The sequence below is a fragment of the Anser cygnoides genome, chromosome 5 (assembly GCF_040182565.1).
Source record: "Anser cygnoides isolate HZ-2024a breed goose chromosome 5, Taihu_goose_T2T_genome, whole genome shotgun sequence".
Lineage (NCBI taxonomy): Eukaryota > Metazoa > Chordata > Aves > Anseriformes > Anatidae > Anser > Anser cygnoides.
In genome coordinates this window covers 43,147,843-43,164,906 of record NC_089877.1, presented here as the reverse complement: position 1 = coordinate 43,164,906, position 17,064 = coordinate 43,147,843, and the positions used below count along the sequence as shown (strand labels likewise).

Here is a 17,064-nt window from a genome sequence, read left to right as displayed (position 1 = left end):
CCAAATCTACATCTCCCAGAACCAGGAATTCTCTCAGGGACTAAATATGTTATTCCAGCCCCTGCCATCAGTTAACACGCCTGTCAGGCTGTTTCAAATACTACATTTACCTCAGGAGTCCTAACAGCACCCTTCTCAGGCCAAGGAGACGCTCCGAGTCTCAGTTCAGCAGGAAGCACCTCCTGAAAACCAAGCTGGAGCTGTGCAGGAGGTAACCGTGCTTGCTTTAGTACAGACAGACACAAGAGGTGTGCACAAGATGCACATACAAGCGTAAGTCATATAGGTGCAGAGGCAAATCCATTTAGACCAAGTAGCAGCAGGTAGGCACCATGTAACTCTCCGTATGTTCAGTGGCATATAAAGTATTTATATGAAATATCAATGCACAGTACTCCACAAACACAGGCAAAACACAGAACCTGCTTTTCCTTCCCCACACCTGCTAGAGCAAGCACTGCACAAACGTAAGGAGGATGGGAACTACTGAGCAATGTCCTAGGCCCATGAACTTTTCAAGCAGAAGAGGTGCTGCCATGTGCTGCTCTCTGCTCCCTCCTTCCCACTCAGCAGAAAGGACTTCAGATAAAAATAAAAGTTAGGAGAAAAGTGAAACCATCTCCCGCACCACGCTGCCAAGAGCCAACAAGCAGCACATGGTGATTCTGCAACACAGCACTGAGACTTGAAACCAGCAACAGTTTATAGAATGGGCCAGAAAAGTCTTTAAAAATTGGTTGTAGTCCCCAGTTCCCCCCTTTTCCAGCACACTGAACGTGAGCTTTTTCTGCTGGGGTTATTCCATAGTATTTCTATTGCAACAAAAGAGGCAGCTGAGCCTTTCCTTCTTCTGTGCTACACCAGGGTTGTTCTAATTCCCCCAACTGCTGCACAGGACTCCAGCCCCATCCCACCCCACAATGATGCACTGCTCCTGTCTTCCCCGCTCCCTTGGAGCAGAAGTGCAGCACAGGCCTCCTACCAGCAGCTGATGTGCATCTTCCTTCTCTAGTTGCAGGGATGCTAAACACACTGTAATAAATCTCCTCATCCCATGGGAGCTGTTCACTTTCCTTGGGCCCCACGACATTACACACAGCAGCTCTTTCCAAAGTCAAAAGCTCCATTTCAAAGCTCCTTTGCCCTCTGAAAGAGGCTGCTGCCCTAATGCCTTATCTCCCCCCACTGCAATTTGCTCCCCGTACCACCCGACTCTCAGATTCCCCACCATGGGTGCAGGAGGCAGATTCCATTCAGCCAGTGACAGAGGGCTGTCAGGAGGAAGGGACCTGCGTGCTTGCATGGGCAGGCTTTACATACATGTTTCTTCCTCACCTCACCACTTTCCAACACCTCACCTCGCCAACACACTCTCCTTGTAGCAGACAGATCAAATGAGTCTGTAAATTAGAAAGAAAGCCCCTTGCCAGCCAAGTGGCCACACAGTGCATGTTGAATTAAAAAGCCAGGAGAGAAACAATTTCTCACAAAGAGAAATTTTTAGGCAAATCTTCATTCAATTTTAGCAGTTGAAACCTATAAATGTGCTATCAAAATCTTCCTTCCTCCTCCTGTGATCTCTCCTTCCCTTAAAGCTGTTGTACTCAAATTCCAACTTTCTGCAGGAAGAAATGGTCATGCACTACCAGTGTGTGTTCAGTAATTTATATGAGAAAAGTTGTGGGAAATAGATTTTTCCTATTATGCTGCAGACAGAAACCTTAGACAAGGCAAGACACAGCCACAGTGACTGGACTGCTGCTCTGAGCTTTTCAGTCACCGTTGCTCCCTCACAACGTGATCTCAAGCTCCATCACCCAGGTTCTGCCCTTGTTCACCTTTCCTCCTGCTCACCATCTCCAGCCAAACAAAGATATAACACTGTCCAGTGGAAGGATCCTGTATATACTCCAAAATGCTCAAGATCATTCTGCATCATCAACTCTCCTTCGGATCTCCTGTCTAGAGCAGTGGAACATAGCCTGGGATTGCTTTTCACATTTCCCAGCAGCATCAAGCTTCGCAACACTACAGAATCAGATGGCATTTAACTTAGATTTCCTACCCACAGGGGAATATCGGTAATGTTTTGCTTAAGGAACGGTTTGTTACATTTGCCTTGTTTTTTTTTCTTGATCCTACCTATTCTAAAGATGTAATTGCTGTTCAGTTTGATGGCATTTATATATATACCTTAAAAGAAACTTGAAAACAAGAATCAGGTCTCTTCTTCCCAGCTGTCATGTTCCAGCCTTTCTCCTTCGCACAGGCCTTCTTCTTCCACAGGTTTCATCTCCATGAATGTGGCAAAGGACATTCTCATCTGGAGCTCTTCGGAATCCCCCACATGTTGGAATGCTTCCTTGGAGTCCTGCTTTACTCTCCTCTGCTGTGTTTTTAGCCCAATAATATTCTTTGCAACTTCAGCGAGTTCACGCTTCACCTCCTCTCACACCTCATTTGGCATTTTGTCCTCTGTGCATTTTAGCCATGCATCAAACTGCTCCCCAATTATCACTATAGAGCCTTCCCCAACATACTCCAAATTATTCCCAAAGGGCTGAAAGAATCATTTCATGCACTGGAAGCAAGAATCCTGAACTCTGAACGAAGCAGCTGGTGATCTGAGGCACCAGCAACACCTGGCAGAGTTTTAGACAAGGAAAATGAGTAGTTCCTGGCCTTCCATTCAAAACTTTAGTCTTTTCCCCCCCCCCTTCAATATGATCTCTTATAGCAGTTCAAGGGATATCTTCCTCTAATGTTGTGTTGAGCTCAATGGCCTAATACTAATCTTGTGCCAGCTTTACATTGGTGTATGCCATCTGATTTTGACAGTTACTTGTCATTTATACAAGTATAAATGACAGCCGATTCAGATCCAAAGCACCTTAAAAGACAATTTTAAAAAGCAAGTTCCCAAACACACTCAAAGTCTGTAGATGGTCTCTTCATCTTGTGGCTTCCGCTTGTCTGGATTCCCATATAAATTCTTAACACAAGCCTCTTCCTTCAACAACACTGACAGCATTTCATGGTTGTTAGTTGCTTTCAGAAGATGAAGTAACCTGATATAAATTACCTATTGCTGTGAGTGAAACAGAACCTGTTAACACAGTAGTTGCTCCTAGAAGGCAGCAAGTACTGACTACATTATTACTGGCAGAAGGTTTTCTGTCAAGGTAGAAGTCATTTTAATATGGCTTCCTCCTCAAAGATTTTTCTCTATGGCTATTAAAGGTTTTTTTTTTTTTCCGTGGTTCAGTAGTCTGTATCACGAAAAGTGGCAAATCTTAACTCGCACTCTGGTGAGAGTATCGAAGCTATAGTGAGACCAGTGAGATGTCATTCTCCCAGAAGAAACTAGAGACACTGAGGACTGGGGACAGGGGTCAAAATAATGTCAATCCCAAACTGAATGGATTGTTCCCTGTTAAAATCTGTATTTATTTGCTGCTCACAGCTATTCATTCACCCTGTGAAGAAAAGAATCCCAGTAAAGCAGCTACTGGTAAGGGAAAAGATAAAGAGAGTATTTAAAACAAGTATGCCTACGTGTTCATCATATTGTGATGCAGACAAGACTAGATGAGAAATTAGCTACATAAATTCCTGCATCTCCTGGCGAGACACAATTGATTCTCTTGATGAACTGGTTATGAATTTCAAGCCAATATACTCGTGATTCTTAACTCAGGCTGCAAGAGCACCGTGATTCAGATCCCAATGACCCACTTATTCTCCCAGCTGCCACTCACCTACACAAGGTACATAAAGATACACAGTCAGGGAACCAGGTAGGAGATACTTCATCTTCACGTATGTTTAACCTAGGTGTACCTAAAATTCTAGATGTCACTTTATTAGGGAAAGAGTGACAAACTAGATATTTTAAGATACCAGAAAACGGTTGCATCAACTCAAGAACAAGTAAAAGTGAGAGACTGCTTCATTTAGGAAACATTGTGCAAACACACCAAAGATGCACTCAGAAAGATGGTAATGTATTTCTGAAAGACCACAAGGAACTAAGATGGGAAGCACTAAGGTTTCTCTCCTAATCAAGCTTCTTTACTATGAGATCTCCACAGCCAGTGGAATCGCTCCTCTGTGGATGTGGTGACAGCTTCCAAATACGTACCAGCGAAATGAGGAAGGGAGTTTGCAGGGTAGAACTGGTCATGGATGACAGAGAGTGTCCTTGGAGGCTCCACAAGCTCCACGAACATAGAAACCCTCTCTTAATGCAGCAGTGAGAGCACTGCCAACATGCCCAGGAGAAACCCGCATACACTTTTTAGAGGGCAAAATAATTTGAACATTTCCAGAGAGCCAGCCTGTGAAAAGAAAGGCGTGATGGTGGGTCCCCAGGCAGCCCCTTCCTCAGGAGCGAGGTGCCCGGCGCACTGTCAGCAGAGCCCTGCAGATGGCTGCAGAGCTCCTCCAGCTCCTACCTGCGCTGGAGCAATGGGCAGGTGGGGGCAAAGACTCCGGCCTGTCCCCCACCGAGGGAAGCAAAACTACTGTCCTTCCAAACGAAGGACATTTCCAGCTACGCTGCCTTTATTCCTACCCAAATCTAACAGCCAGTCACCTGCAGGCTGAGTATCAGTGTCTAACCTCCCAAGAATCCTGCATGCCACGTCTTCCCACCTTCTTCTCCCCCTCTCACGTGTTACGTGATGTATCTCTGCAGGGACAGGGTCAGGTTTTGCATCACAAAATTTTGGGAGCACATCCTTCCTCTACCTCATGATGACAATGATTTTTTCTTTTCTGTACCTGCCTTCTGCCAGTTACATTCTCTGGGAGGAGAGCAGCCTGATGTCTGCACCAGCCCAGCATCGCCCAGTGGTCAGCTACCCAGCATGGGCAAGCTGATGCTCACTGCAGTTTGGTGCCTTCCTTGAAAATGCCAGCCAAGGCAAGGAATCATAAAACATTCCTTTACGGTATTTACCTGGTCACTTTTCAATGTGCACACTTCTGAATCAAATAAATTATCTCCTAAGAGGGAGTCCAGAACTTATAATAGGCCCAGCCTCTTTTAATCCATGCGATATTAGACTCGTTAGTCATCAGGATAACAATCCTATTTGCAAATCAGCTACCTTTATCAGATAACCAACGGGACCTAGTACAATATCTATTAGTCCAACAACATCAGCACTAAGATATATAACTGCTTCTGTACAAAACCCGTTCTTCTAATCCTTCTTAAACTCAACAAGACTGATTGGTTTTTATTATTCATGAATTAATTTTTAACTCTTGGTCCAACAGGGGAATTGAATCTATAACATTTTGCAGAGACTGAGGCAAAGAAACGGTATTGTGAGAAGGCAGACAACCCAAAAGCAGGTGTTTTTTAGTTCTTTCAACCAACAAGGGGGAGGGAAGCTGCATCTGTTTTTCCCTGCACACCTGGGGTGAAAATTCTAAGGAAAATGAGCGCATTAAAGCAAGTATAAATACCACATCACTGCACTGCAAGAGCTTTTTTGTTTGTTTGTTTCATAAATACGTTATTAAAAATGGCAGTAGAATTAAGTTTTTTAGTACTTTTAAAAACAAGTCCCTGTTAGAACACAAAAGTGGGGAGATTTCTACAGTTACAGTCCGTATTATCAGTGATACTGTGATCATGGCCACAGCTAGGGCTTATAGTTCCCTCTGCAATGACAGTCGCCTAAGTGTAATAGCTAGAAGAAAAGCACCTGCTCTGTTTTTAAAGTAAAGAAAAACAACAAACCACATCTAAAAGAATAAAAAGAGAACAATCAGAAACACCGTAGGTATTGAAAAACACAAAGCACATTCCATCTTCAAATAACTTTCTAGGCAAGGGATTCCATAAAGAAAGCAAACTACATTCTGTGCCTTCCAAAAACAAGAAGGCATTGAAAAGAAAAAAAAAAAAGGAAAAAAGAAAAGAGAATAAAAAAGAAGTTTCCAAAATAACCAGAATAGCAAAAAAATAAACTAAATAAATTTTCAAAAATCAACAAACAAACAAAAATCCAAACCGATGATTTTTTTGGTTACGGCACAAGAGCCCAGCTTTATCTGGAGAACGTTATAGCGGGATCTGTGTCTTGCACATTGTTTTTCAGATTCCCCTGTGGCATTTTATTTTTAAAAAATATTTGCTTATCTTTAAAAATCACAGATTCTAATATGCATTGATTTGTAAACAGAACAGCTATTTGCAGTTGTTTAGTAACACCTAACCCTATATACCTACTAACTATTTTACCTACTAAGTCCTAACAAAAACACCAAATATTTCTTAAGCACAAATGTTACTTATGGCATATTTGGACGGCATTCTACTTTTATTGAACACCTTCCATGCAAGGCTATCGAAAGATTTACAAACTTTATTTAAGAAAGACTCAGCACAACCGTGTGATGAAGACAGACTTACCTACTCTTAATTTTTATGCATTTATACATGCATCCTCACATGGAAATACACAACCACATGCAGAAAGACTTGCGTATGGGTATGTACAGATAACCGTTCGAGTGAAATAATACACACAATGCAGCATAGAATGAACATGTCATTATATATAAAAATGATCAATTTCATATACGTATTTTCTGTTAACTTATAGTATGTGCACATGCCTTTAAAAATAAGTACGCACACACATATCCTGCTGTACATACATTCATACACTTACAGATCTCTATGCAAGAAAACTGTTTCTGTCACACTTTGACTCATTCTAGTCCTTTACAGCATGCTAGGTGCCACTACGCAACTTGCATCAGTTATTCTGAGGGAGACGCATCTGGCATCATCAATGTAAAGTAATACATACAGACATGTCAATGCACTTAACCATCATTTTCAGAAGGTCACATTCGCTACCATCTATTACAGCAAAAAGAACCCACAAGAAGCAAAGTTAGCATCCTTCATGAAGCCCAAGCACTGAAATGCAAGTCCCCGGGTCGGGATTTCCGTGGCTTTGAAAGCGAGGCTGGATTGTACCTGTGGCCCCCTCCCTGCCCCTGCCCCTGGGCAGGCTGCATTGCGGGCTGAACCGAACCGCTTGGAAGTCACTGCTTAATGCAGTTAGGTGTACGGACAGCTCTGATCCATCCAGATACCTCTGCACTACAGACGAATCTGATAACAAAAAACATCTACTAAAGCGTGTGAGGCAATAGGCAGCAGGGCTTTCAGTTTCACAAGAGAATGGCCTCAGCATCTCCCTGTACCATTACTCCCCTAGACTCCAAAAACGACCCAAAAAAACTCTATCAGCAGAAACACAAAAACTACAAAGTAACTGAATCAAACTCAGAGGTAAAACATAGAAGCAACATCCTTTAAGTCTGAAAAAAGGCTGGAGAACTGAATTTGTGTGTTTCAGAGAATTAAATACCTCTTATTCCTCTACAGCACTTTCTGAACTGTTTAAAACTAGATGGCATTTGCGTGCCATACATAGTTCTGAAATAAAGAAAAATAAAAACGCTGCAACTCCTTAAAATTTCTGTATAAATTGAAGACTGCTTTAAAAAATAAAAATCAAAGTATAAAGGAAATGTAAAGGAAAAGTACATATGCTAATTCTGCTTCTGTGCACCAGAAAGAATTCTAAATCAAGTCCCTGAAATCAGTAACACCCTATATATTCTCCCTTGCCATATTACCAAATCTGTGAAAATATCATCTAGATGGTATAATTTCTTAAATCAGGAAATAAATAATATGGCCGAGAATGAGAAAGTTGTCAGATTGACTGAATAAAAACAAAAACTACACAGAAGACTACAGAAAAATAAAAATCACTAAACAATAATTCTGTAGCGTCGTTTAATTTAATATACAAAATGGTGTAAATTTCAGTGAGAAACCTGGTTTGTGATTGTTCGCGTCAGCACCTTTTTAAAAAGGTACCAGCGGCAACTGACAGAAAATTGTATTTCTGTCTTATTTTCACCCAAGTGTTTGCACATTCTAAAAATGACCACCTCCATATGCAAAATCATAACAGGAGAATTGAACATTTTTTAAAGCTGTTCTTTTGACCTTTCTCTTGAGTAAAAGGACAGCGAGACAATACACTCACCAGCATTGTTCACGGTGACGGCTCCATCACCGGAGATTGAGGGCCATTATTACTAAAGGGAACTTTAAAGTGCCAGGAGAAAAAGGGGAAAAATTAGAAAATAATCCTTCTTAATATGCCATATGTACCAGCAGCCTTTCAGAAGAGTACACACAGAGCAACAAGACATCTTCATGTAAAAACAGCTGCAGTAAAATAGACAATCAATGCAAAACAAAAGGTGCTATGATAAGAAATTGTCTCCTGTTACGCAGGATACTCTAAACTGGAGGTCCCAGACACACTCCCATCTCCTACATTATAGGCTTTCCTAATTTAAGAAAAATATAGGACCCTTAAAATACATTTTGAGGATTGGAAAAGGAAAATCTGGACTGAAGGTAAGGGGTTCTCAGTGTCTCTCACCCTACCAAGAACAAACCAGAACAGGCTTCCTTTTCCTTGCCAGCTTTCAACAGGATGCAATATTTGTGAGATGTCCTTACAGCCATGACAAAAATTGTATGAAAACCGCTACCCATCTCTATGGTTAATGTATTCCTCAAACATACACAAAAAGGCAGGAATAAATAAAAACCCTTTCCAAAACAAGAACAGTACTACCACTGCCATTTTATTACAACTTCAGTCTTACCTTGAAAAAGAAAAATAAAAGAAATGAGTTGATATTTGCATGAAAAAGCAAAAAAGTCCTCTTTTCTTTATATACACACAAGTTTGTGACTTTATGAATGGATTCTGTGCTATTCACTAAATCCTTATGGGGCAGGAATATTTTTTTGTAGGACGACAAAGTCAGCCTAAGGGTAACTATACGGAGATTTGCTGGGATCCCACAAAATGAACAGGATTTTTTATCCATTTTTTCCTCCCCCATTCAGAAAGGGAGCACAAGAAAATTCCAGCTCAGCAGGGACACAGAGCCATCGCAGGTTGTGTGATAACAGCTTGCCACCTGCTTTTCGCAAGTTGTCTCTGCAAAGTGCAAGGGGCACTGAATAGTAACGTTGCCTGTGGTGATAGGAATGCACTGAACAGCTCAGTATGCAAAAGCACTTACTGGTACACAGTGCTCTTCACAAAGGGCATTGCGGAATGCTTTCCAGACTGTGTCAGAAATGCTAGGAGAGAAAGTATTAGCGCGTGTGTTGCGGGAGGAACAGAAGCGCTTTCCATCACAATAAAAGAAGGTATTAGCAAATACAGGTATAAAGCTGAAAAAAAAAAAAAAAAAAGGAAAAAAAGACACCTACCAAACGGGAAACTTAGCAGCAGTCAGACCAAAAGGAGCATTTCTTTGCAAGAGCAGCAAGGGTTAACAGTGGCATAACAAGCTCCCGTCCGGTCAAGATGGGGTCAAATGATGTGCAGTGAAAGTTTCAAGTCTTCAATCCCCCAGAGCTTGTTTGCTAATTACATTTGCAATTACAAACATGACAAATATATTAATATACAGTGCGTTCCACCTTGAGCAGGCATGTTTCGCCTCGCAGACAGTCACTGCCAGCAGCCACACTCGCAAGCCCTGGAAGAAGCAAAGTGCACTGTGCTCCAGAGGCAAGAATCATTTCATGGGCATCTATCTTGCTCTGAAGAGTCAGGGCAAAGCCTGAGAGAGAAGCAGCATAGAAAGGATGGACGGAGACTCAGAGTAAGTTACTACAATTTAATTCCTAACAAGTAAAACTCACCAGCTGAAGAACTATTAGTAATAAATAAAACTAAATTATGTTCCGTTCCCGATGGCAGGCACCAAGCACTTTGCACATGCATGCCACGCAGAGACGACTACATTCCCAACTCAAAAGCAGACGATACTCGGAAGACTGAAAGAAATCAAGATTTTCCTATTTTCAACAAGGTCACCATGAATGAGTAGTGCTAATATCTTTGTTAAGTCCCTTCACTACACAAACAACCATCTGATTCACAGTTTTCTGTGGAAGCTCTGATCTTGCCTTTTTTTCCCCCAGTTTCTATAGCAGCATTACCTAGGAACCTCACTGCTGGGTACTGGACAGATGCTAAATTTACTTCCTCACAGTGCACAAACTAAAAATTCTGTTGTGTTCTGGCTGTAAAGTTAACGTCAGTAGATCTGTGGAATAAAAAATAGGTCTTACTGGGAAGAATTTCCCAGTTTCCACAAGCTGTGATGGAGCTACTGGCTTGTAACACCAGCGGCTGCTACGACCCCCGACTCCTAAACTGAGCAGCAGGAATTAGAAGAAGCTGGGGAAAGGATTTTGGCTTTTAGGTCAAGGCTTGTCACCATCTTTTTCTACTTTTCCACTCTGAAGCAATTCTACCACCCTCCCCACAGAAATTGTGAAGTTCATGTGGTCTCGGCTTTAAGCCTTTTACCTTCTCCCTTCTTCCATGCCCTAAGAGCGCTTGCATCCTTTGAGCCCTGGCAAAAATGACACAGAGACCCAGTGATACAATGCACAACAGAACTTCTTATTGAACTAAAATCATTTGAAAAACACAGGGTATTTCAGATGACGTGAAATTCTGAGCAGTAGAAACGGAGCTGAAACAGGGCTGGGGAATAACAGCAAAAAGGGCACTGAGGATAGAGCAACGTTCTCTGGGAGAGGAAGAAAACGGGATGTGAAATCTCTGTCACAGCAACTTTCTCTGATGCAATCTCTCCAAAGTCTTTCCCCTCTCAGGCTAAATGCAATATTTATTGATTACTTCAAATCAATGCAATGAAAAAAATCCTATTTTTTTAAAAATATATTGATCTTTCCATATTTCTCAATAATTGATAATGATTAGACCATCTTTACTTTTACAAACAGAATTGGAAGAGGGAAAAGTTGATACAAATACTGTAAAGATACCAATTTCTTCATCAGCCTTGTGCTCAATACGCTCAGTGTACCAAGACCCCATTCTGTGATGGGAACCTAGTCAGGAACCCCGCAACTAGGCCATTTCCCTTACAGAGGTTTTTCAATTCAGTCTGTCAATAAAACACAAAGCTCCCTCCCCATTCTCCCCAATTAACAACTCCTCCCTATCCCAGATTTTCAGAGATAGTCAGAGCAGACCATTGCATTCAGCTTCTCTGACTCAGATTTCCTCCCATTCACAGAATATGGACATTTCCAGTAACCTCTCAAATTAAGTCACATTTCCTCAGTCAGTGCATTAGAGTCAGTGACAACAACCTCGTCAATTCTCTTCTGCAAGGTCCGGAATTCAGTCTTTCATTGACTTAAAATTCCAGTGTTATACCTTTCCGTCTCTCTATCAAATATATCAGATATCCCTTTCAACTTTTTCCTTCTGCTCATAAAATCATTTTCATTTTTATCAGATCAGTGACTCATGTGTCTTTCTTGTACATCAGAGGAAACCGTGTAAGAGACATAGCATCTGGCAGGATGCCCTTATTTGCCAATGATTTTTATTTTCCCTTCATTATGGTTACTTGGTCAGTTTCTGTCTGTCATGTAGAATATTAATTAGAAACAGAGATGGCAGTTTTGTAGTCCTATCAGGATTTCTAGTAGCAAATCTAGCAAGGCAGAAAAAAAATCTCTGGGACATGGAAGTTAAGCTAAAAAAGTAAAACTGCCCTGTTTCACTCTCCTTTGAAACAGCCTCAGCTTTGCATATGAGATACACATAGCACTGATATTCAGCATGACCATATGTACGTGCATATAGCTACACACAGACATTTCTATATGCACACATGCGTTTGTGTGAATATAATCCCATCTTCGATATGTCCGGGTGCATATTCCTGGTGCCTGCACGCGCGTTTCCTTCCCGCCGTACTGCAGACAGACGTTGTCAGCGCAGTGTAACTAATGTATTCTCGCCATATGCCTCACCTGAGAGACAAACCGCAGGTACAAATCGTTGCCTTTGTTAGTTTGCCAGTTCAAACTCATACAAAAGGTTCTCCCTTGGAGCTGCAGCACCTACCCCAGGAATAATTTTCCCAAGGGTCAGTACCAAAAGGTACATAGTGGTCGCTTAAGCGTGGATTCCTGTACAAGAAACCAAACACATAGCTGCCGTAGGACACATGCACAGAGGGTCAGAATTAGGCATAAGCATTTTCTTACTCTCACTGCAAGATCCTGCACTGGGGGAAACCACACAACCCGCTGACCAGAACTTCCTCAGGTTCCTGGTGTAATCATTCAGCTCAACACACGCAGGCAGAGGAAAGGGAACTTTCACTGCTTCAGGAAGACAAATCCAAAACCTAAAGAGCACGATCAGGGACAGTGAATTCCTTTGCTCAGATACTTCTTGTTCAGTTGGAGGTCTGTTACAAACATTAAGTTCTTAAACTCCAAGGTAAAGGGAGGCACTTCTTCTCTCCTTTTCCTCATTCATGTTCTCTCTTCTCTCTCTATAATTGCAAGGTGAAATACAGTTTCCAGGTAACTGTATGGATCACGTATTGAGTGACCACATCCACTTCTCTTCCCCCTGTTATTTCCTATAGCCTAACAGGCAACTAAACAAGAAGAGGCAATTTGCAATATTTTTAAATTCACTCAATTTAAGGTTTAATTTGTCTAAAAAAGCTGCACACATAATTAAAAGCAATTTTTTTTAAATGATGAAAATAACTATGAAAGTCTTTTTAGTGGCTAAAAAGCCCAGCAGTCAGAACAATGAGTAGATCAGTTCCATAAGGATAATATGCTCACACAACTAGTTAGCGATCCAGGCACAACTACAATCCCTGTATTTACATGATATGTTGACAATATAATTGTCTTACAGTGGGAGGAAGAAATGGCTAAAGAGGTATATATTGGACCAACCTCTACCCTCAGCTATAAGAATACAATCCGAAATCTAACCTCAGCAAAACCAAAATGTAAATCAAAGCAGCACCTGACACACTGCACACACACCTTTAATTATACTGTGTTTTTAAGGCTTCTCATACCTTTTCCTTCTCTCAATAACTTTTTCCAGACTTAGCCATATTTCCCTGCATCATCGCTATACTCATCTAATTAAAAAAAAAAGAAAAAAAGAGAGAGATCAAGATATTTAAATTCATATTTCTTGGTCTCCCTTCCCCAGCCTCAGCAATGTTACAAAAAGGTTAGCTGGCACACTGAACCAAGCCAAGCACTTCTCTAAACTGACAGCACTCTGACACTTTCTCTTCTCAAAAATCAGCCCTCCATGCCTACTGTAAAGCTGTAGGGGCTCGGTGGCACTTCCCCCAGGGCCACCTTCATCTGTCTGCTCTGCACCCAAAGAGTTGTGAATATGGGCAAGGCACCCTTGACATTACTGGGAGCTGCCTGAGAGCCCGTGGTAAAGTAGAAGGGGTGAACAGCAATCCCACAAGCAGCTTCTTTCTTACTGTTTTCACGTTGCTTGAGTTCCTTTTCTCAATTCCCAAAGTAGGACAAATAAAAGGAAAAAGTTAACAGACAACACAGTAAGTGATAATGATCTAGCTTTTGATTGTGGCATTTTGTTTAGCTGTTTTTTGTTGTTTTGTAATGAAGGTAAATGCACTTTCTATTTTTGACTAAATATTAAAAGACTCCCAGCGGCATACAGAATACATTTCCCTTCAGAAACTGTTTGTTTATTTTTAATTCAAAATGGAGCAGCCACAAGTGAAGCACCAGTGGGGAAAGGAAAATCACATGGGTTAGATTATTAATTTGTATTAACAATACTAAGTCTCATTTTAATGAAACTGCTGGAAGCAGGGGATTAAAGGAAGGAGAAATGTGTGTAACGATGGATGGAATATGGGCAAACGAGACTAGAAGACAGGTAAACGACAGCTGTAATGAGAGAAGATGGGTAAGTATAATTGTGGGGATTTTAAGTGTTTAAATTTTACCAAATACAAGGTGTTCCTCTGAAAACAAAAGCAATGAAACAGACAAAATTGCTTCACTCCCACCTCCGATGACACCACAGAACCTGTGTAGGTGACACCCGCATTATTAACATGCAAACACACAAAAGGGGACTCAGCTCAGGCTGAGATTTATCAGAGAGGAGAAACGCGTGGGGAAATGAATCGTTCCAGCGAGCTGGATGCAAACGCTGAAAAGGTTTTGCCTTGTTTCCTAACTTCCCCGAAAGGATCGAGGCAAACTTAGCACGTTAAAGTGGTTTTGAACGCGGCATCGGCAGGCACAGCCCAGTTCGGAATACAAAGAGCAGTAGCAGGTGCTCAGGTATGTGCCAGCGGTCCCAGCTCGGGATGCCTGCTCGCCAGCCCTCCAGCTCGCTCCACTCTTTCCCAGGGCAGGCTACCCGAATAGAAAGCCATGGGAAAGTACATTTCCAGGGGGGATTTCAGGTGAAAATCGGACTTTTTCGGTTAAAAAAAAAAAAAAAAGGAAAGAAATAAAGAAAAAAAGAAAGCGCATCCACTTTCTGCAATTTCCTACGCACACCTCCTTACAGACTCCTGGCAGTAACTCATCTAATAAGAAAACCCCGGCACCGACGGAAAGTCAAACTGCGCCGGCAGGACCGCGGCGCTGAGCGTTGGCAGCCGGCTCCCAGCCGAGGCACCGCGGCCCCAAGTTGCAAGGACAGGAGGCAGGAGCCCAACGGAGGCAGGAGCTCAACAGAGGCAGGAGCCCAACGCGGCCACCCCCGGCCGCTCCCCCCGGCGGCGGCCAGCCTGGGGGGTCGCTGCCCTGTCCCGTCCCGTCCCGTCCCGCCGGCAGCGGGGCGCAGCGCCGGCCCCTGCCCTCCCCCGGCACGGCTCGGCACAGCACTGCAAGGCACGGCACGGCTCGGCACACTCACTGGTTGTGGTAGCCGAGCGGGTCGGAGATGCACAGCTCGGAAATGTCCATCAGTCCAGTTTGAGCATTCCCGGTCGGAGGAGAAAATTAAAATAAATAAATAAATAAAAAATAAAAAATAAAATAAGGGGAGAGAAAAGAAAGAATGAAAAAAAAAGGAAACACAACAACAAGCAGGCAGGCAGGAGACGGCGCGGGGGAAGGAGCGAAGTGGCCGAGCCCGGCGGAGCGGGCGGCAGCTCCCTGCCGGGCGGCCACGGAGCGGCGGCGGGAGGCGGGCGGCGGGCGGCGCGCAGGACCCGGCCACGGGGGATTTGGCCGGCCCGAGCCCCGCTGTAGCTTTAACGCCGGGAGCCGGCAGGAGCCGGCAGGGCGGCCATTGGCTCCCGAGCGGGGGCCGGGCTTGCGGGGCGGCTGGGGGAGGCACGGCCCGGGTGGGGGGGGGAAGGACCGGGGGGGCGCCGGCAGCGGGCCCGCAGGCGCCGCGCTCCCCGGGGCAGGGCCGGCGTGGGCGCCCCGGGGGCGGCGGCAGCCCGGCAGCCCGCAGCCCTGTCCGCGCGTGGCACGGCCCCACGCGTGTGCCCGCTCGGCCCCCGGGAGCGGCGCTGGGGTGGCAGCGTGCGGCCCCGGGCACACGCGTGTGCCGTGGGAGCAGCCCCCCACGCGCGGCCGCGGCACACGCAGCTCTGCACAGGGAAGGCACTTCGGGAGCTCTGCCTGTACGTACGGGCTGCCTTCGGTCAGGGGCTGTCACAAGTCCCATGCGTGTTTTCACACCTGTACGATTTCACTGCACGTACCACGGTGATGCCACAACGCGGGAATCTCGCTGAAGAGCCCCTGCACATAAGCACACAAACCTCTCCGACACAGGCACTGGCAGCCCAGCTCACGCAGAGGTGTCCTGCAGGGGCTACCTGGCCACTGCTGCCGACCTTTCGCCTTCCCACCTGCTCACGCAAACCTCGCTTGTCCCTCTTCCACACTTCCCCTTCACATTTAGAAATCAGACAGTCAAATATATTGAAATTACCTTCACTGATAAACTAGAGGCCTTTTTAAATGGGAAATACAAACACCTGGATCAAGACTTCGCTCTCCTGCATCAGGCAAACAAAAAGAAAAAGGTTGGAGCTAAAAGGTTATTCCTTAATACAAGACTCAGGACCTAAGTTGCGGTGAATGTAACACACCCAGAGAAGTGATGAGCTCCCAGAGCTGATCAGATGAGGGGGCCTGTACAGCAACGCAGAAAAGGCACTGTGGTTCAGCTGTAAGCACGGCAGCAAGCACTAAATTGTACAAAAAGTTTTACTCTAATCAGTATTTGAAGAAAATTGAAGCAGATCGTATTCCAAAAAGAGGAATGGTCAAAGTCACAGCCATTGTAAACCATCTCCTCCACTGCAGTCAGTGCAACTTCCACACTACACCCTCTACCAGAGATCTCAGCCACTATAGAAAATGCAACAAAAACACCCTACAAAGCAATGGTATAGCCCTGGTGTGTCCCCCAGCTGTGGGGGACAAGCTGGGTGACCCTGGTCAACTTCCCTTAAGATAAGGCAACCTAAGGATATCACACAAATGAGAAATCTGTTATGGTGGCAGGCTTCTGCAAGGAAGTTACGGAAAGCAGATGCTTAGTTTAGAAAATGGGAGACAGAGCAAGGACCCATCCACAGTTTTGTAAGTACAGCAGAGTGTTTCAGGTGACGCAAAATTCAGACCACACATCTTTCCAGAAAGCAGGATTAAAGCAAATGGAAATGTACACGCATGTATCTTTGCACACCCAAGTGATACATCAGCACCGTGGAAAGTCTAAGATGCTTTAAACGTTAATGAGGCAGAAGACAAGGGCTTGGGGGCAGCACGAGTAGGGCCCAAGACTGTCAGGAAGGAGCCTCACCATCCACGCTGGGGAACACCTGACTCAAAGAGAGGCAAGGAGGAGGAAACCAGCACCAGGGTGGTCCCGATGCGCAGCAGCAAGGGAGGCCGGTGGTGGCACGAAGGGCCAGGACCGGGGTAGATACAGCCCAAGAGCAGCCAGGATGCTTGCAGGGAGCTGGTTTAGACTGAAAGCGATTTTCTCCGGAAAGATGCTCACCGGCTGCATCCCAGCTGTGCAGGGATTGGGGTGGGCTCTGGGTGAATGGGAGACCGGGGGGGAATGGCCCGGCAGGCAGGTT

The 17,064-nt window shown here is 44.3% G+C and overlaps 1 protein-coding gene across 8 annotated transcripts in view; it reads right to left on the bottom strand.

The window, feature by feature from the left end:
* The window catches only part of ESRRB (estrogen related receptor beta), a 170,839-nt gene that overhangs the window by 70,349 nt on the left and 83,426 nt on the right, over positions 1-17,064 (bottom strand). Inside the window, exon 1 of one of the 8 annotated variants that reach the window (XM_048059848.2) lies at positions 14,871-15,023. The exons of the other annotated variants lie outside the window; for them this stretch is intronic. Coding sequence (XP_047915805.1) covers positions 14,871-14,920 — 50 coding nt within the window. The 5' untranslated portion in view covers positions 14,921-15,023. Of the gene's footprint in view, positions 1-14,870; positions 15,024-17,064 lie in introns of those variants that run through there. 8 annotated transcript variants of the gene reach the window in all.